The sequence below is a fragment of the Phocoena sinus genome, chromosome 6 (genome assembly GCF_008692025.1).
Source record: "Phocoena sinus isolate mPhoSin1 chromosome 6, mPhoSin1.pri, whole genome shotgun sequence".
Lineage (NCBI taxonomy): Eukaryota > Metazoa > Chordata > Mammalia > Artiodactyla > Phocoenidae > Phocoena > Phocoena sinus.
In genome coordinates this window covers 15,271,174-15,292,044 of record NC_045768.1, presented here as the reverse complement: position 1 = coordinate 15,292,044, position 20,871 = coordinate 15,271,174, and the positions used below count along the sequence as shown (strand labels likewise).

Sequence of the window (20,871 nt, the reverse complement as noted above, 5' to 3'; positions counted from 1 at the left end):
CCGCTGCTGGTTAGCAGTCTTGCCACCTCTCAGCAGGAGTTCTACATGCTGGGATACAGAGCCATTAGCATCTGTTTAAGCAGAGGTGTTGGAAACTCAACTCGAAGAAGTCTGGCTGAAGGATGAGGATCTCTATTGTCAGGAAATCACAACCTGTGGTAGCACACCAAATAATCCGGGTCATTGCCTCTTAACCTGGAGTAAATCATTCTTTTCCAAGGCTCTGTGCTGAGGAACCCAATCCCTTAAAAAGAATTCAAAAAGAATGGTTCTATGGCCAAACAAGTTTTTTTAAAAAATGCATATGACCCCTTCTCTATTTAATTATTTTTTTAATTCAACATTTCCTAAACTTATTCAATCAAAGACACCACTTCCTCCCCTCCCCCCATCCCTTCACCCCTTCCCAATAGCCTATCAGTTTCCTCAAGGGAACTAACTTTTGCCTGGTTTTGACCAAGTGCACATATTGTGAGATGAGAACATATTTATGGCAGTGAAGAGAGGCTTCTAATCCAAGGTTAGTTCGGTCCCCAGACCAGCCGTATCAGTTATCACCTGGGACCTGGGACCCAACCCAGATCTACATAAGGAATCAGAAACCTTGGGGTGGGGTCCAGCCATCTGTGTTCAAAAGGCCCTCCTGGTGACTGTGATGCCCGCGCCAGTTTGAGAACCACTGCCTTAACCCACAGATCTGTGGTAAAGCTCATGTCAGCACAGGACATTCTCTCTACCCCAAGTTCAAAGCATCATCATCCCTCAACTTCCGTCTCAAATGGTCCCTCACTTCAGTTCAGCAAATGCTGTGTCATTCTGTGCCAGGCACTTTACCTGTTACTGCGGGGCAGGGGGGGCGGATACACTGGTGAACAAGAAAAACAGGATCCCTGCCCTCACAGAATCTGTCGTCAAGTAGGGGAAGTCTAGGATTAAACACACAATTGCAAACGTGCCAGGGGGTAGAAAAAACTTCCACTCAGGATGCAGTGAAGACATACTGTTGACAGTGCAACCTGGTCCAGTGTGTCAGGACAAGCATCACTAAGAAGTGGGGGTTTGATCTGAAATTTAAAGGATGAATAGAATAATCCAGGCAAAGAGAAAAGGGGATTCTTAGAGTCTTCCCGACAGGAATACATTTCTCTCCTTTCTTACCTTTACTGCTATTCAAATTCCATGTTTATACAATGGGAAGCATAACAGCATCTATTTTACAGGGTTGTAAGGATTCAGTGAGTAAATTATGTAAGGCATTTAAAGCTGTGCCTGGTACATAATAAATAGTCATTATACATTATTATTATCATCATTATTTATTATTATCATGGCGAGTTAGTAGGAATAAGAGCTGCTGTCTCAGGACAAGCTCCTGAAATTGACCTGCCTGTAAGTGACTTGGCACACAACTGACACTCTCCCTTCCATCTGATCAGAGTGACGTGTGATGCTCTTGGCACACTGAATAGTCATGGCGGGTCGGTTACCCACCTACAAAGCCCACGTGCTTTTGGTCCCTCCAAGTAACAAGCACATTTACCAAGAGTCGTTTTGTTTGTTCCCAAACCTGCTTATGCCAGTTGTATTTGCTATTATGTTCCTGAGACCAAAGTATTCTAGGAATGTGTCTTCTACTTTATGAAAAGTATGTTTAGATCTCTATTTTTGTGTTTGGACAATAATCGTAAAACGCTACACAAAAGCATAAAAATGTCTAGGGTGAGAAATAATATTAGCTTATAAATTGTATTGGCTTAAACACTAAAGATGTAAGCAAATTAGCTTTAAGTATGCCATTTAACTATCGCTCTCCTTTTTTCCAAAGCGATTAAAAAATTAAACTTTTTGAAATAAAAAAAAGTCAAATAAATCAATGAAATGCGAGCTTTTTTCTGTGGGAACTCATTTGAATTCTGTGGTAAAATTCTATAAAGACCAGTTGATGAAAGAATTGCCATCAATTTAAATAAAGGAGAAGTACCTGGAAAAGACTGGGAGGGCGCATAAAAATCTACAAACGTTTAGGTGTTGCTTCTTAAGAGTCTGTAAACTACTGCTCCACTTTGAATAAACCAAAGTTGGAAATACTATACAATTACCGGTGTGGTTTATGCAAGAAAGCCAGGAAAACATCAAATGGAATATATTATACAAACACCCTCAAAAAAGATTTTGGCCCTACTTCAAAAGGCTGGCCAAGAAATATATATTTATATATTTTAAGTTAAAATAAATTGTGTTTATATATGTGCAGCATTGCATACATTTTAGCGTTCCTTATTTTAACTTTTTCTATTAATTGAGAAATTACTGGTTTCGAAATCTGTCTGATAAGGAAGGAGCCTGTGCTTGACTTCTTACTATGTGCTAAAAGTGGCATATATGTTCTTTTATTGATTTTCCGATGGTAGGTATCATTTTTATCTCCACCATGTCAATTGGAAAAATGAAGTTCAGATAACTTAATACTGTACCAACGTTCCATTGTTAGTAAACGGCAGTCTACACCTTGGTCTGTCAGATTCCAGGGTCTAAAGCCTTAAGTATCTGAAATTTCATCGCCTCTCTACCACGTTATTACATTTTGTTGGGCTCATGAATTATTTTCTCCAGTGGAAAGATCTGTGTCTTAGAAGCAGAAATAGTGTCTTCATCAAAAATCTAGCATCTACTACAACTGTGCTTTTGATTATATTAACATTGCATCTGTGCATTTCTTTATAAGTTATGAAGGGTTTTCACATACAGTATCCAAATTGACTGAGACATCAACTCCATAGGGTAGCTTTTCTTATTATCCTGATCATACAGATGAGGAAACACAGGGCTCAGGTAGGTTTCACGATTTTTTGAGGTCACACATCTAATAAGTGGGAGAGCAGGGACTGTCAGCCTAATAAACTGACACTGACTTCAGCTCAATAAAAGATAAGAAGTCACACCCCTCTGCCCCCCAGCAGGAGTCTGTGGAGATTAAATCCAGAGGCAAGTAAGTCTAGGGTTCAGAGAGAAGAATCAAAATCAGTGTGGATACTGAAGGTTCTCATAATAGAGATAACGATTATCCTGGTAGCTGGACTCTTTCCATAGACACCAATTAAACGCTGTCTGGAGCAGGAAGTTTGTAAAAAGCTGACATGGGCTCAGAAGCTATGGCCCCACGATTGAAGCCTGAGGTGGATGCCCCCAAGAGATCTTCATCTGAACAATGCATAAGTACATTGTGCCTGGCTAAAGCCCGGGTGCTGGGTCAAGTCCACGTGAACATGAGAAGTACAAAGAAACCGAAGACCAGGAGTCATTGGAAAAATGCCAATAGTGATACTGCCTGCCCTCAAGTTAAAGTTCCATGAATCTCCTTTGTCTTACAATACTATAACCTCTACAAAAATCGGGACAGGGTGTGGGGGAAAATATCAAAGCACCTAGTTGGGGCTAGGAATTTCTTTTCATCTCACTGAATTTAGTAAACTCTTGGAAGTGTCTATTTTTGTCCTTTTTTTTTTCCACTAGGGCGCATTTCCCAAAGTAGTGGACTTAACAACAGATCCCTGCAGAATTTGGATGCAGGTCAATTAAAGACAATCTCAATTTGCAGTTTCCATTTTACTGCCTGGACTGTCACAGTCAGAGGGCCTGAATTTTAATCACGCTCTGCTCACACATTCCCAGAGTGACCTTGAACACGTCACAACTCCCTTTGGCCTTAGTTCCTTCCTTTGTAAATGAAGAAGACAATTTAAACCACATACAATGTATGTGAAAAATCTGTAGATTATTCGTATGGCAATGCATACAATTTTAAAATATTGTGTCAACATGTTTTGGGGACCCCAAGTAGAAAATAATTTATTTGCCCATTCATTGAGCACATTTTAAAAAATGTGTGCCAATTACCATGCTAGGAAGTTATACTGTTAAAGTGATAAAAAACATGGGTCCAGATACGTACATGGGGCTGACGGTCTCACAGGAGAGACAGGTGTTAATAACTGGGTAAACAAAGGTACGGTGGTAAACTGAGATTTGGCCTTCATTTGGGAAGTCAGATCACTAGGAAAACATATTAAACAAGTCCTGATACAGCCTTTCAATGCAAGGAGCACAGGCTTTTGAGCTGAGATCTGAAAGATGCATAGATACTATTGCAGATAAGGAAGAAGGAAGAAAGCTTCAGGGAAGAGCCTGTGTGAAGCCTGTGGGGTGGGAGGAGTGTGCGCACCTAGTGAATTGAAAGATTAGTGAGTTGGCTGAGCGAGCCAAGAAGAGGTGTGAAACACAGAGTAAGAGGCAGGCAGAGGCCAGATCAAGACAGACCTGTAGGTCATCTTAAGAGTGCGCCCATTCTCCTAAGAGCAGAGGTTAGTCACCAAAGGCTGTCGAGATCAAATTTGCTTCTTAAGTAATAATTCTGACGGCTTCCTGGAACATAGATTAGAAAGTGATTTGAGTAGATTTTGGGAGGCTTAGCTAAAAGGCTACTGTCATTTGGGGCAAAAGATCTGAGTTTGAACTGTAGGCTACTCATGAAAATTAACTAGCATCATCAGAAAGCGATATGGTTCGAAGGTTCAATTACCATTCTTGTATCAATATTTTGGAGTTGAACAGTTAATCTGTCACTCTCTGTGAGTGATATTTCTCCTAGGAGTTGGGAAAGACCTCAGAGATAACTGAGCCCAGTTGTTTTCAAATTGTTTTAGCAAACATTTAAAAATCACCTTATTTTCCCAAATGAGTTTTAACGCAGAATTCTCATAAAGAAAACGGCTAAAGAGCTGCCCTGGTTAAAGGTGAGGTGCACCTGTTCTCTGCTCAGCCTGTACCCGCCCCTGCAAGGCTCCTTCTTAGCACCCAGCGTCCTCATTCTGGAATATATGCTACAGACCCAGTGTGGACTTAGTCGGGCTCACAACAGGGCCCAGCCAGGGGGACTTGAACTCTGGTTCAAACAAGTGTCCTTCTCAAAAGCACATCCTGAGGCTAGATAATGATGCTTTGAAGACAAAGACCCCTTCGCTTGTATCTTTAAGTGTCTTACAGTGTCTGGCATAGGACGGGAGACCGGGTAGTCAGTAAGCATTTATGGAATTGCAAAGAAGCCAGCAGAGTTCACTGCTCAAGCTGATTTTGTGCTTCTTTTCTTTTTTCTCTCCCTCTCTCCCTTCCTCTTTTCTTTCCTCCCTCCCTCCTTGCTTCCTGGCCTCCTTTGCAATGAGAGGTGATTTCCATCACATTGCAGTTTGTAGTTTAGGCAGGTAATCTGAACACCCTGGATCATTCTGCCTCAGGGGCAGGCAGAATAGCATAGATGCTAAGGGAAAGGACTCTGCCAGGGTTTGAATCCTGCCTCTTATTTGATGTATAATCTTCAGCGAGTCAATTAACATCTCTGGATCTTAAACTTCCCCATTCATAACATGGGATGAGTTGATGCTGCCAGGTGGGTTGTCATGACGATTAAATGAGGTGAAAGTGTGTAGGACAGTGCGCGGGGCAAGAGAAATGCCTTAGAGTGTTACCTTGAACCGAAACTCAGCCCCATTCTCTTCCTGATGAATTTAATTCCAAGTTCACCCTGCTTGCAGAGCCCCCTTTCCCAGAGCACTCAGAGTTTACACAGTGCTGGCAGACATACCATCTCAGGTGAGCCAGACAGAGACCCTCTGAGGCGGGAAGAAGAAATTATCCTGCCTGTCTCGCAGATGAGAAAACCAAGGCTCAGAAAGTCTAGTAATAGTGACCAAACTCAAAGCCCACTTCCCAGTGTTTCCGCCTTTTTAACTGCAAAACATAAGGACATCCTGGTAGCGAAACAATCCACAGGAAACTTCCCTGTGGGTCCCGCCTTTCCTCGACCTAACTGAAGTACTGTGGTCTGACTCTAGGGCCAGCTCCCGCACAAGCTAAAAGAAATCCACCACAGTATCCCTGGGACCCCCGAAATTACCTAATACGTGATGGAAACCCAATCTGGTTGGGTGTTGCGTTCCCCATTGGCAGGTGTGGTCTGGAATTAATCCTGCTACCATCACCCCAACAAGCACTGACCCTTGGGGGTGGGATGGGTCTTATTTATCTTAATGCTTCCAGAGCCCCACACGGAGTAAGTTCTCAGGAACTCCTTGCTAAGTTGACCTGCACTGAACCTGACCTCTCCTCTGTACTTCCAGGGGCTGTGTCTGATGTGTCTGCCTCGGCTCCAGAGCTGATTCAGGGTTCTACAACTGGTGCCATTTCTTGAATCTCAGCACACTACATTAGGGTCCATAAAACTCTACTCCTGGTCTGTCATCACCCACATGACCTTGAGGGGCTCACCCTGCCTGTGACATCATCCTACACTCAAACCAGGGCGCCCCAACCCAGCGCAGCCGCCTCTCCTGCTTCTGCTCGCCTCCTAGAGCCTGCACAGACCGCCACACCCACCCATGGAGTCAGCAAGACCCTTCCAATCCTGCTGCTCATCTACCCTGTGACCTTGGACAAGTTAATTTAATTCCGTCTCTGCCTCGTCAGTTTCCTTACCTATAAAACAAATCCAATCGCATCCGCTTCATAGAGATAATGTGAAGATTAGATGAAAAAAGTATACGTCATCATTATCAACACTCAGACTCACTGAATATTACTGTGGGCTAAGCAATCTGTATGCAAAATCAGTGCCTGGTAAAAATAAGAAAAATAGCTTAACGTGTATTGAGTGTTTTCTATGTGCCAGGCCCTGTTCTAAACAGTTTATGTGCGTTCAAGCATTTAATCCTCAGAACAACCTTATGAGACTGGCACTGTTATTAGCCTCATTTTATAGATGAGAAAATTGAGGCTCAAAGGTGGTAGTAACTTCCCCAGGGTTACAAGGTGAGCAGGCAATAAATCTAGGATTTGAACCCAGGCAGTCCGACTCCAGAATCTTTATACGTAGCCAGCTCTATTGCCTATTATAATAGCTGCTCAGTTAAGTGTGTGTTATTGCTCTGTGATTGTGATTATTATTATCATTCATCCTATTTGCCCTACATATAGGATAGTCACCTCTACCTCCAATTATACTCAATTTATCCTGTGGTGCTTAAACTCCAAAAAGATTCCCTCTGCCCCCAGTGACCCACAACCCCCAGCATTCACCTGCTTGAATCTGGGCTGGGCTTTTGGCCAATAGAATATGGTGGAAGTGATACTCTCTGACTTCCAAAGCTAAGCTGTAAGAAGCCTTACCGTTTCCTCTTAGTCTCAGGAGGCTGCCGTGTTTCAAGAAGCCCAGGCCACCTGGAGAGGGTACGTGTAGAGCCAGCATCCTGCCAGCCCTGGGAGTGAGCCATCTTGGATGTCCAGTCAAGGCCCCCTGTGACCCCAGCCCCAGCCAACCTGAGGGAGCCCCAGCTGTGCCCAGTCAGTCTACAGAGTCCTGAGAGTGGATAATAAGTGTTGTTTTGAGCCCAGAAATCTTGGGTGAATTGTTTGGCAACAGCTGATAAGCAGAACCCCCCTTTTGCCGTCCAGCTCAATATTAACGTTCCAGTATGCCTTCAAACCGATTTTCTATATTTGACTTCTCACTAGATTTTACAGGTAAACACGTCTTTGAAGTAACAATAAAATAATATTTATTACCCTTGGGTACATTATTAAACTGTCTGTGCCTCAGTTCCCTTATCAGTAGAGTAGAAATACTAAGATAGTAAGAGTACCTAGTCTGTAACGCTGCAGTGAGGGGGAAGTGAGTTAATTCATATGAGACGCTCAGAACAGTGCCTGATCTTTAGAATCCATATACAGGTGTCCCCTGCTTTTCAAAAGTCTGCTTTATGCCACTTCGCTTTTACAAAAGACCTTAAAAAAGACATGTTTTCACTAACCTAAAGAAATCCAAAGATTTTAGCTTTTATGAAAAAAGGTAATTGCTGCTTTGCTTTACGGCGTTTCAGCTTATGAAACGTTTCACAGAAAAGCTCTATTTTCGGATAGTGGGGGAAACCCGCACTGAGTGACAACTCTCTATTAACCGAGTCAGGCTTTTTGAATTTTAAAATCTTAATCCTCATCCTTAATCTGAAGGCTAGCGTAATTATCCCACGTTGCAAATGAGGTACATAAAGCCCTGTGGCTATAGTAAACGGAGCCAGGATCTGGATCCAGTCCGTGTGCTGCTGAAGACCCGGGCTCTTTCCCTCTCCCACCCCCGCCCAACAATGCCACCCTTCTTGACACAAGTGATGGCATCTGCTTGGTGGACTCAGCCCCCGTGGAGCCCAGGACACAGACAAACCGCAGCAGAGCAAGTGGTTCATTTGCAAATTCCAGCTCAGCTCAGGTGGCCCAAGGTCCCCAGTGTTAGCACCTCTGTCTGACGCTGCTCCGCGGCAGGGAGGTGCCCTGCCTGCTGGTGTAAGAAACGCTCATTAAAGCCTCTGGTTCAGATGGCAGGAAGCAGCCCACAGCCAGCAAGGAGGTTCAGTTCTCCTGGGAAGGCTCCGGACGAATCAGCACCGCTGCATTTCTATGTCCCCTGCCCACCCCAGTATCCAATACATACTAACTGAATGTAATTGAGTGACATGCCAAAGTGGAATTCCAGGCACCCTCTCCAGGTGAGTGAAGGAGGGATGTAATGATTAGGGCAAGTTTTCTTATCTCAGGAGGAGAGATGACAACACTGCGAGTTCTTTCTTTGCAGGTCCCAGCGGTGGCAGGGTATTTCTAGCTGTCTGTGCCTTGCAGAGGAAGAGCAAATTACAGATGTGGACAGGTTTTGCACTCAGAATAGCGAGGCGACCTGCGTCCACAGCTTGCTAAGGTTAGGGTGCAATCTCATCCAACCCCCGACTCTGTTCCGCGTTCTTCCCGTTACCCGATTTTGTCCCTCCTTCCTCCCTTCTAAGGCCTGTCCAGCTCCTCTCTCCTCTGGAGCCCTCCTGAGCCTTCCCTAGACCCAGTGTGCTCAACGGTGCTCTATACTCTGTGCCCTGGGCACTCTGCTCACCTTTAATCAATGTGTCTTCCCCGTGTCTTTGGGCTTCTGGACTTTCCACTTCATTCTCTGGAGTGACAACCAGCAACACTGACAGGTGCTTTTGTTTAAAGTCTGGTAATGGTTAAGTGTGAACTCTTTTGCCCAGGTGCACAGCCGGTGTGGCCAGCCTGGGGATGCACCATTTCTCCACTTAGGGATCTGATCAAAAGCCACCTCTTGTGGTGTCTAGGCTCAATTATATCCCCCCAAAATCCATACAGTCAAGTCGTCACCCACAGTATCTCCGAATGTGACTCTATTTGGAGATAAGGTCTTTAAAGAGGTAATAAAGTTAAAATGAGGTCACTGAGGTGAGCCCTATCCCAACAGGACTGGTGTCCTTATAAGAAAGGAGGATTAGGACACAGATACACAGAAAGAAAAGACCCTGTGAAGACACAGAAGATGTCCAGCTACAAGCCAAGGAGAGAGGCCTCAGGAATAACCAATACCTCAGTCTCAGACTTCCAGGCACCAGAACTGGGAAAAAATGCATTTCTGTTGTTTAAACCACTCAGTCAGTGGTAGTTAGCTATGGCGGCCCTAGCAAGCTAATATAGGTGGGGAGTTCTTCCCGACTGCCAACAGATCTCCTCCCCACTCCTCCTTTAAGAGACATCTTTCACGGCACTGTTACTGTGTTCACTTCCGAATCTCCCCCAGTGCCTGATGCAGGTCACTTGACTGATGCTCAGTGGGTCTACATGGAATCCACTTCAGACCCTCACTCATGGTGGCAGTTTGGGCAATGGTCACAGATGACAAGGGAGCTATTTTGTGACTGGGCCCCTTTCCTAGTCCCTGGTTCTGCAGCATTTCAACAAGTAAGCCACTGCCGGCCGAAATTCCATTTGTTTCACAAGGATCACAAGCTAGATGAAAAGAAAGCAGCTCCAAGTTGGGGGGAATGGGGAGAACAGAGATGAGCATGGACGAGTGCAAAAGGAGGAGGTTTTATTATGGGAAACAGAAGAAAATCTGCTGACTAATGTGTGGGTTTTAGGTTAATGGGAACTTAAAATAAGGGGCCCTCCATATTGGCTGTTGTAATCAGCAAAGACTTCCTGAAGGAGGCAGCATTTGATCTGAGTCTAGAAAATCGAGAGGAAAATGAGGGCTTGGGTGAGGGTGGCTGGTATAGAGGAGGACTTTTTTTTAAAGAGTTTGGTGCTTTTTAAATTTTGAGTGCATGTAGAGCAGGGCGATTAAGAACACAGTACTTAGAGTCAAAGAGTCGGGGTATCTTGTCTCTTGTTCTTATATCAGCATCGTTGACTTCTGGGGCCAGATCACTGTTTGTTGTGGGGACTGCAGTAGCACTCACATGTGTTATGACACTCAGAAATGTCTTCAGACCTTTCTAAATGTTCCCTGGAGACAAAGCCACCTCCATTGAGAACTACTGACTTACACTGCTGTTTTGGACCAATTCCTTGCCCTCTCTGAGCTTCAGTTTTCTAACCTGTACAATGCGGGTAGCAATTGTGGATAAAATATGTGGCTGACACAGAATCTGTTAAGTGAAGGTGACTTAGCCTCAGTCTTTTTAAGAGTGGATCTATTTTCATTGAATAAAGTTGAGTGTGGAATCCCCAAACATGAAACAGATGAAAGCATCAGCGCTCTGGCAGAGCAGGGTGGACAGACCCAAGCCTGCTTTCCTGCTCTTCCATGATGCCTTCATGGAAACCCTGGAGACACAAATACAGAAAACCCCCAGATGTAGCTCATGAATGCCCTGGGAGAGTGGAGTCCGAGAGACTTGGATTTGAATTCTCGCTCCTTCTCTGTGGGTCCCTGAGAAAGTTGATAAACCCTAGGTGCTATGAGGGCATGAGCCCTGTCTGGCTCGTTCACCCCTGTGCTCTCCATCATTCTTCAGAATACCTGGTACATCACGAGCAGGGCTGGGACTAGGGTGAGGCCAGCGAGGCAGGTAGGCATTTGAGGAGGCGCTTCCTCTCAGGTGAGGACCCTGTCCTCGCATGACCGGGGGAGGGAGTGCTTCCTTCATGGTAGGTGCCTCCTTTGCTTCACTCTACTCCAGCCCCGTCAATAAATTGTTTGATTCATCAGTTAACCCAGTTTCTTCACCATTAAGATGGGGATGCTAAAATCTGCTTTGCCAAGTAATTTTCAAGTTAGGTAATACATTTAAGCAACCAGAAAAATGTCACATAGCAGTCAGGGCTACTGCTAATTTCCTTCACCTGTCAGATGGATCAGACAGACTATAGCGGCTGAAAGTTCAGGGTATTTTCAGGAAACAGAAATCCAGTGCAGCCAGAGCCAGTAGGGGAGAAGCCAGAGACAATCGAGAAAACTGTGGGTCAGGACCATGCAAGGCCACAAGCTCCAGATACAACTTCTGTAGTACGTGTGCCCCTGCCCCAGGTCTGAGCCTGGTGCTGGGCCAGCACTTACCTCTCTCGAGGCAGCTGGTGGTTGGGATTGTGGCGGCAGCGGACGCTGAGGCCGAAGAGCTTGCGGGCAGTGCGCTGGATCTTCTGCCTCTGGGCCTCCGTGGCGCTCTGCAGGAGCTTGTAGCGGTTCTGCAGGTCCCAGTCGTTGCCCCAGTGCTGATGGATGCTCCCAATGGTCAGGAAGTGGTTGCTAGGGAGACGCTTCATGAACGATTTAAACTCATCTAGCAAGAGACAAAGGCCAAGAAGGCGGGCTGAGCATGACACAGCCCCCATCTGAGGCGCAAGTGCTTAGCCCCATCCACAAGCAAAGCAGGCGCACAATAAAGCCGACTTGTCGGTGGCCTACAAACACGGAACTAGCCTGCTCCACTCCTAGCACGCAGTGAAGAGGCCACTGTGTTTTCATGGACGGGTCTTTTACTTTGCTACCGCAGGAGTGAACCTGCATCCCGCATCCTTGCTTCAGACAGGGCTGCCCGAACTTCTGTCATTTGAACGCCAACTTTATGACATTCACTTGTACTTATATTTACTTGTACTTATCTTTGAATCAATTAAATTTTTATCCAATCCAAGTAGAGAATCACTATCAGATGCCCTCGGTAGAACGGGAGCTATAAAAATAAAGCTGTAAAAATAAATATAATGAAAATGATATTAATAAATTCTAGCCAAATGCTGTGGCCTGCTAAATGACTGAACCCCTGTGCCTGCTCTCACTTTGAAATTTAGGGAAGGAGCAGGTGATAGATGTGAGAGGATATTAGCAGCAACTGAGACATTCTCTTTGATGTAATCTTCAGGATCGACAGAGAACTGACATCGATCACCCTCCCCGCTGTGTGCCGCATTCTCACTGGAAGCTGCATGTGTGGACCACCTCACATCAAGTCACGTTTTGGGAGACTCCAGATGGGGACGAACTCTCGGGTCTCCTGGGTGAAGATTTCAGTTTGTGATGCTGAGTTTCAGTGTGTCAGTGTGTGCTACAAGGTGACACAGCCTTAGAAGAAATGATCTAGGTCAGCTTTCTTGTTCTACATTTGGAGAAACTGAAGCCTCGAGTGGGAATATCGTTTTCTGAAGGTAGAACAGTCCATGAGTAACAAGAGACAGGACTAAAACCTGAGCTGTTGTTTTCTGATCTAATACCTCCTACTCAATCCCCCACTCAACTATTGGGAAAGTTAAAAAATTAAGGGGTTGATCATTTTGCAGGAAAAACAGGCTAAATGGTTGGGATATCTATCATCTATCTGTCATCTATCTATCTATCTATCTAGCTATCTAGCTATCTAGCAATCATCTGTCTACAGATATCTGAAGCTTGATACTTTCCATAAAACCTACAAGGAAATTTCAGGTATATTAGGCATTCTTTTTTTTCTAAAAAATGCCTTCTAAGCTCTCGATAAGCACCAGGGTCAGTCTTAAACATCTACAATATATAAGTGATTTTATAGCAAACATACGAGGTGGGTGCTTTTAGTGCCCCCTTTTATAGAAAGTAAGACACAGAGAAGTTAATTAACTTGCCGAGGTCACACAGCCAGCAAATGGTAGAATTAGAACTCTAGACTGGCTCCGAATCTTATGCTCTTATGTAGCATATTACACTTACTCTCAACACATAAAGAGGATCAGTGAATTGAGAGGAAAAAAACTATATATTTTTTAATATATTAATATCTTTTCTGTTAAGGTGCTGAAACAGGAGTCTCTGACTCCTCAGGAACCTTGTTATAGACCGTTAGACATGCACGAGTTCAGACTGATTTCCTGACCCTTGGATGGCTGTATAAGCATTAGTTTCTCAATGCCTCAGTTTCCCCATCTGTCAGTAAGAGCATCTAATTCAAATCTTGAGAGACGCTGTCTGCGTAAATAGTTTTCGATACCCAGAAGGTGCCGAGTGGACGGCTGTGTGAGATTGGGAGGATACACACGACGATGCTGAGGGATTTACTCAGTGGGCTGGCTGGGGGCAGGGGACTGGCCCTAATGACGCTGCTGCTTTGGCCAGTCCAGCTCTCCCCGCCACACAGCTCATCCTGCAGAGGGCTCTGTTGACCTCGGAGGAGATAACAGTCCTTTCAAAGAACCAGAATTTGGGTCAGATACGAACGCCTAATTAAAAAGTGAAAATGATTTCATTTTCTTGACTAAAAGTAGAAGGGTTCCCTCCCAATAAAGGAAGCATAGACCCCCATTTATGTGCGTAAACTAGGTCCTATGTGACCACTAACTCTCGAGCCTTGAAGGAATCAATGGCTTTGACCTTTGGCCAGTCATTAATTCCTCCAAATTACTTGGGGCTGAGTCCTTAAGGTTATGGGTTGCAAAGGAAAAGGAGGAAAGTATACATGTACGAGCCACATACACGTGTGGATGGACGGCTTTGTTTTCATGGGTACAAACATTTCAAATGGATGAGTGCAGGATATCTAGAGGAAAGGTGTGCTTTTGTGGAGAGACAATCGTGACACAGAAATCACTTCTGTGGCCTTTTCAGCTTACCCTGCAGCATCTCAGCTTTCTGAATTTCCTCCCACACCCACCCACTCAAAGTGGCTTCTCTTCCTTAGGAATAAGGATTCCGTGCTAGGGATTCCTACTACTTGTGCACACAGCCTACACACCCCTCTGCTTTTTAGCAATCAGTAGAATCTCTTTTCAAAAGCATTTTATGAAATGCTTCTTTTGTTTGAGGCCAAATAATCATCATAATACATTTCCATCATGAACCTCTCCTCTTTTATGGATTCCCAGGATTTTAAATGGACTAATGGGTGCAGGTTCCTAAGGCATCACAGCTCCACTCGATGACCCCGTGAGAGCAGAATCATGGATGCATTCTGCACTCCCAGAACTGGTGGGAGGCCTAGAGATCACGGAAACCAGTGGTTTTCAAACACAGCGCTCTACAGCTCAGCTTTTATCTGTGGTACACAGTGGCTCCAAGGTAAGATTTTGTTTGATCAAAGGGTTTCTTGGCTAAAGATTTAAATAAATTCAAATATTAAAAACACAAACATGCCCTCTCATTTATCAGATGAGGGAACTGAGGCCTGGGGGTGGGTAAAGTAGAATTAGTAAGTTACAAAAGCTGCTATGAGTAGTGGATTTGGAATCAGGCATTCCATTACCAGCACTGTCATTTACTAACTACGTAACCCTGGGGAAGACACTGGGTCTTGACACCCTCCCTCCTCTAGAACACAGGAATATCACTACTCACTTTAACTCAATCTATTAACGTTGTAATAGATTTAAGGGATATATGGTTGTGTTAAAAACAGAAACGCTCTCTACATACGTCCATTTATTTAACAGATCTCTGAGCACATATCAAATGCCAAATATCTACTTGGCATCTCTTTTTGGAAGTCTCAAGGGTTCCCAAGCTTTTCATGTCCAAAACTGAGTACACAGTCTTCTTTCCAAACCTTCCAGGGTGTTCTAGCTCTGTGAATGGTACCAGCGCCCATCAGATTGTCTAGCAAGCATACCTAAAACACATCCTTGGAGCTCACCTCAATGCCCTTCCCTTGAACTCTCAGGGTCAATCTACCATCAAGCCCTGCTAATTGTTCCTTCTAAATACCTCAGCATCTCTGCACGTTTCCCATTTTTACTACCTATACAACCCCTGTAACTCACATGGCAACCATCTCTCTCCCAGGCGCCTCCCACTGGTCCACCTGCACTCACCCTCTGGTCTCTGCACACACTCAGGTACTGAGACTCTCCCTCGAGGCGGCCTCTCCTGACTCCCTGGCCATACTGCCCTCCAACGCCACGAGATTTGCTCACAGGAGCCCCTCGCTCCTTACATACATATGATTCGCATGTCACTATTCTCTGCAGAGTTACCTGATCGGTGCCGGGATTGCCCATTAACTAGAAGCTCCACGAGGCAAAAACCCAACTTTGCACCTCACCTCCTTTATGGCCTCGGGTGACTGATGTTCCTCCCCTGAAATTCATTTTTCTCAACCACAAAAACAGGAAATAGCTAAGTTACCTGAAAAGTGACTTCCAGCTACGGAAGTCGATGAATTCGCTGGATATCTATAGCAATATCTACCTATGTATGTACATATATATATATATACACATACCCATATTTACACGTATATGTGTGTTCATTTATTTAGGGAGACAGGTACATACACGTGCGCACACACACACACACACACACACACACACGCAGACTCAGGAATCAATACAACTAGCTTTGACTCCCCTCTCCAGAGGCTTCCTATGTGCTATGACACATTATTCTCTCTGTCGTCTGGGTACCACAGAAGCAATACATCATAGGACCACAAACTTGATTATGTTATTCAGTATTCCACTCGCTGGAGACGTACTGAGTGCCTACTCTTTGATGGCTGCTAGGATGGCTCTGGACCCTCCAACGTGAAAGGCTTGGGGGGTTACTGAATGCTCCCCTCAGCTATACTAGTTCCAGTGAGATCATTTTCCCGACTTGGCAGGGCACCATTCATGCAGTAGTAGCATCAGGCTCTCTACCTGAATTCTCCAGGTCCTTGTACGCTTCGGCCCAAGACTTGGCCATGTTGGCCAGCGTGTACTCCATGATCTGGATGTCGGTGATGGGGCAGTTGCACTGCGGGAACTCCTCGGCACACTGGCATCTACACTGGCTGTTCTGGCACACGTATTCCCCCTCACCGTTGCACATGATATAGCTCAAGGCTGATTGGACAAATTTCTCTTGCAGATACTGAGGGAAGATGATCTGAAGACCTGTTTGAGAATAGCAAGGAGGGGAAAAGGGAAGGTTAGAAAAGGTGTTTCATTAACAGTTTCGAGAGGTGATGCGTAGGACTCCGAAGCTGCTAGCTTTCTCTTTGTGTAACCAAACTATCTCTGGGCCTGCCTAGATCCACACAGGGCATAATTGGCAAGGCCTCCAGTTGCCTTGCTTCTAGTTAAACTTCTCAGGTCATGACCTTGGCCATCTCCGCACTGCATACTCTATTCCGTGATATTAGGACTGAAGCTAGAGCCAGATCTGTTAATATACCTTTTCCATTTTGGGAGAAAACCCTTACTGAAAGCACAAGATTGCCGTTTATTTTTCCTTATTTCCTTCTTTTCTTTCCTTTTCCTTTCATCTAATATTTATGAACCCATTTATGAAGCACAAGCCCTGAGCTAGGCACTAGGTCTATAGAGATAAAAAAGACATGATCTTTGCCCTTGGGAAGTTTATAATATAAACAGCAGGGGTAGGCATGGACACACATCATCGTAACATAGCTTTATAGACCCAGAGCAGAGTCGGCCATATGAGGTAACTGGACGGCAGAACTCTGCAAACAGCATTGCTGGGATAGCAGGGAAACGTTTGCAGAGGAGATGATATTTGGGCTGGTTGAAAAGTGAATAAGAGGTCATTATGTAAAAAAGAACAGGAAGCATACTCTGAAGAGAGGGGTAGCAAGAACTAAGACTTAACATGTCTGGGAGTTGCTGGTGAATGAAATGAATTTGATGGGTGGGGTTGCAGTGCTGGAGGAGAACAGGTTTTAGAAAAGGGCAGATGCCAGAGTGCAAAGGTCGTTATTATATACGCTAAGGAACTTGGACTCCATCCTGTGAATAATGGGAATACTTTGGTAGTTTCCTGGGTAAGGATGATAGAAATAGAGTTACATAATTGAACAGGACCACAGTATCACTCACACATACACATAGATATCAGTGGAGAATGGCATCAAATTAAATTAATTATCTCTTCTTTGCTTAAAAATGAAGAAGGCAAAGCCCACCAAGAGGAAATGAGTAGCTCATGGTTATGAGGTGAGTACTGTTGACCACACCTCATGATTTTTTCTCTACACTTGACTAATCAAAGTCCTAAGCCAGAGGGCCAATGATGGAGAAGGATTTATCTGGGCACGAGTACTAACTACTCTTGTACCTATGAAATGTCAGCACAGCAGGCCAGCGCCTATGGTGCCCAGAAAAAAGGACAACTCTGGGCTAAATTAATTAATTCAAGCACTTTTGCCTGGGACATTTCTCTCCACCTCATTTGGAGCTGCCAACAGTTTTTGCCACCAGTGCATAATGGGGTAATGGTTTTACTACCCACTGTGTAAAAGAGAACTGTGCTATTTGGATTAAATTTTTTTCTCATTCGTGCTTCAGGGACATCCCTAATCCTACTCATCAGGGATCTTCCGAATAAACTCAGCATTTCTTTCACTCTCGACTTCAAAGTTGTGTTTCTAGATTTTTGTCTTTGTTTCTCTTGCTTTCAGATTATTAAAAAAAAACGAAGCCCATCATTTCAACCTGTCTTCACATGGCAGCTAAAAAAAGACTATTTTCAGAGGGGCCTTGTGAAAAAGAAGACTGTGCTTCTAGTGTGCCTTCTGGTAGGAAATCATAACACAGTAGTTAAGAGCTGGGCAGTACTAGAGTCGGGCTTCTCTACTGACTACCTAAGTCATCTCACGTTAGTTAGTCAACCTCTCAAAGGCTCCACTTTCTCTTCTCTCAAATGAAGATACCTTTAGTACCTACATCAGAGGGTTATTGAGAGAGCTAAGTGAAATAATTCTTTAGAATTGTCTAGAACAAGTCCCTGACGCATAGCAAATGAACACGTGATTTATTCCTATTTTTGATGATGATGATGACAGGGATGCCATTTCTCTGATTAAAGTTTTTTTAAAAAGTTTCAACAGAAACTTCAGGATAAACAAAGGAACAATAGCTGTGAGTATCTAATCAGAAGAAGAAAATATCTAGAAGGCAGTGTTTGGGTATTTGGAGAGCTTCCACAAAAAAGTGGGGTCTAGAATTATGTGTTTGTTGAACCAGCACTGGTGGGAGGGCTATTCGGAAAGGTGGATCCTTTGTCAACATGCACAGAAGACGTGCTAACAGACAGAGCTGAACAGCCCCAGGGCGATGATCCATCACAAGGCTGGGTGGGTGAGTGCCACCCCAATGAGCAGAGGGTCCAAATGAGTGAGTCACTGCTCAGAAGGGCTCCTGTACGGAGGGATATGATGCAAATACCAAAAGGTAGAGCAAATCAAATCAAGCAGTAAAGTCCTTCTAAACCAAGCCTCTAATTCTTTCGGCGTATGCATTATTGAGTCACTTTATCTGTATCACCATGTTCACTTCCGAAGCAAAATTTATTTTTAGCTGATCCCAATCCCCTACAGGCATCTAAGTCTATGGATTGGGGTTAAGTTTCTGTTGCTTAAAGAAATTCTACAGACTATACTCTCAGTCCTACTTTTCTAGCTTGCTCATCATTTTCTTTCTCCCCCTTTGTACGGGATAAAATATTCTATTCTTAGTCCCAGCCCAAAAGGAATTTGGGGAGAGCATTTTTCAAAAATTGCATTAAATCATTTCTCCATCTGGCAAGGATACAAAAGGCAGTATTACCTACCCCATGTAACACAACTGAAAACAGATGAAGTTTGGGATTGGGGGGTTTCTGGGAACAGCTGAAACACAAAACTGGTTGCTCTTTAAAAATGGAAACCCAGAACCTGCCAAGCTGTCTCTGAGGCGGAATCTCCTGGGCAAATTTGAAAGAGAATAATGAAGACATAGCAATTAAAAAGCACTTTTCTGCAAAATGTCATTACTGTTTAAAGTTACATAACCATTTTCCAGCAGCGGAGGTTCAAATAGCAGTCACCGGCAGTGTCGTCTCCCAATGACCTGTGTCCAACAAAGAGGCCCATTGCTGAGCACCTCCTACATGGGCGCCTGAGTCCTGCTGGCTTCAATGGGAGCCATAAATAATTTGGAGGGGGATTTGGCCTGGGGAACCACAGTTTGAAAGATATACAGCTGCCGGCTGGGGTGGAATCTTCTGTCCCCAAAGTTCCCAAAGATATACACACACACACACACTCATACACACGGAAAGGAAAACTGAGAAAATGTGAGAGAGAAAAAGGCCACCCTTGGTGCCAAGCATATAAATTTGGCCTCACAAAACCCAGGAAGGCAAGAGTTGAAAGTTCCATTTGCACAGCGACTATCCCAAGCTAAACATATGGAATCTGCAGCCCCAGCCCAGTCTTGTTATACTTAAAAAAAAAATCTGGTACTTTAAAATGGAATGTTCTGCTGTTCCACAGTGGGCACGATGTCGATGTGGGAACCCCCATGTCATCTGCCTTCTCTTTTCCTGATTTCTGCCCCATCTTCCTCAGTCCCCCCTCCTGCCTCACTTCAACACGCACGTTGCACGATACCTTTTGTATTTTACGTACAGTCTCTGTGCTGTCACACGAGAGGGTATCTCTATTTCACTGACCGCGTCCTTTCTCTTCTCTCCTTATCCTCTCTTCTTTTTTTTCAGGACACACGGGCATCCTGCCCTTTTTCAGTCCCTCTTTTGTGCCAGTCTTATTCTTTCTACAGTCTCTGCACTTGTCCTCCCCTGTGCCTAGAATATTCCTTTTCGAGATCTCTGTCTGGCCCCCTTGTCCTGCCATCCAGACTTGTCCAGACCACCCGAGTTAAAATGTCTCTTCTATTTGCTTCACAGAATTAGTTTCTGAATGAAATTACCTTATTCATTTGTCTTCATTTTTGTTCCATCTCCCCCATTAGACAGTGGGCTTAAGGGGGACAGCCCACTGTCTAATGGGGGAGATGGGCTTTATGGGGACAGAGGCTTATCTGTCCACGACAAGCCCCCAGGGTGTAACTTAAGACCAAGCCCTGTGGAGGTTTCAGACTCTCATTTGTTGAATGAAAGAAGCATCCCCTTTCTTATCCCTACTGAAGAGAAAGTTGTCCCTAAAACCTTTGAGGCCATTAGAATTGAAGACATGTCCATAGCTCCACAACTATAGTAAAAGACTCAGGACTTGAATCTGGGAATTCGGACTGAACTCTGAAACACTGGCAGGTTCTTCCGCATCTCCAGTGGGTAAGTGTGGAAACTGAGACGAATGCCTGGCTTGGGGCCTCTGTGGTACCTGTGGCACAGAGTGGCCTCTGGGAATGTCTTAGCCCCTCTGAAACTCAGTTTTCTTGCCTGTGAAGTTAAAAATCCCAATAACCACCTTCCAGGGCCGTTGAAAAGGGTAAATGAGGGGAGAAAAGGCATAAACAGCAGTTTAGCAAACACCTGACTCTTATGGGCTGAATGTTTGTGCCCCTCCCACCCCAATTTCATACGTTGAAACCCTAACCCTGCCCCACCTTGTGATGGCATTAAGAGGTGGGGCCTTTGGAAGATGATTAGGTTTAGATGAGGTCATGAAGGTGGGGTCTCCACGATGGGATTAGTGCCCTTATAGTAAGAGGAAGAGACGGGAAGGCATGCACGCTTGCGCTCTCTCGCTCTTCCTCCCTCTCTCTCTCCCTCTCCCCCGCCTTGCCTCCCTGAGCACACACTAAGAAAAGGCC

At 44.7% G+C, this 20,871-nt stretch overlaps 1 protein-coding gene across 1 annotated transcript in view; it reads right to left on the bottom strand.

The window, feature by feature from the left end:
* BRINP1 (BMP/retinoic acid inducible neural specific 1) overlaps positions 1–20,871 on the bottom strand; it is a 184,431-nt gene that overhangs the window by 13,600 nt on the left and 149,960 nt on the right. The window contains exons 6-7 of the mRNA XM_032635627.1: positions 15,976–16,212; positions 11,438–11,660 (exon numbers count right to left, since the gene is read on the bottom strand). Of these exons, the coding sequence (XP_032491518.1) occupies positions 11,438–11,660; positions 15,976–16,212 (460 nt within the window). The remainder of the gene's footprint in view (positions 1–11,437; positions 11,661–15,975; positions 16,213–20,871) is intronic.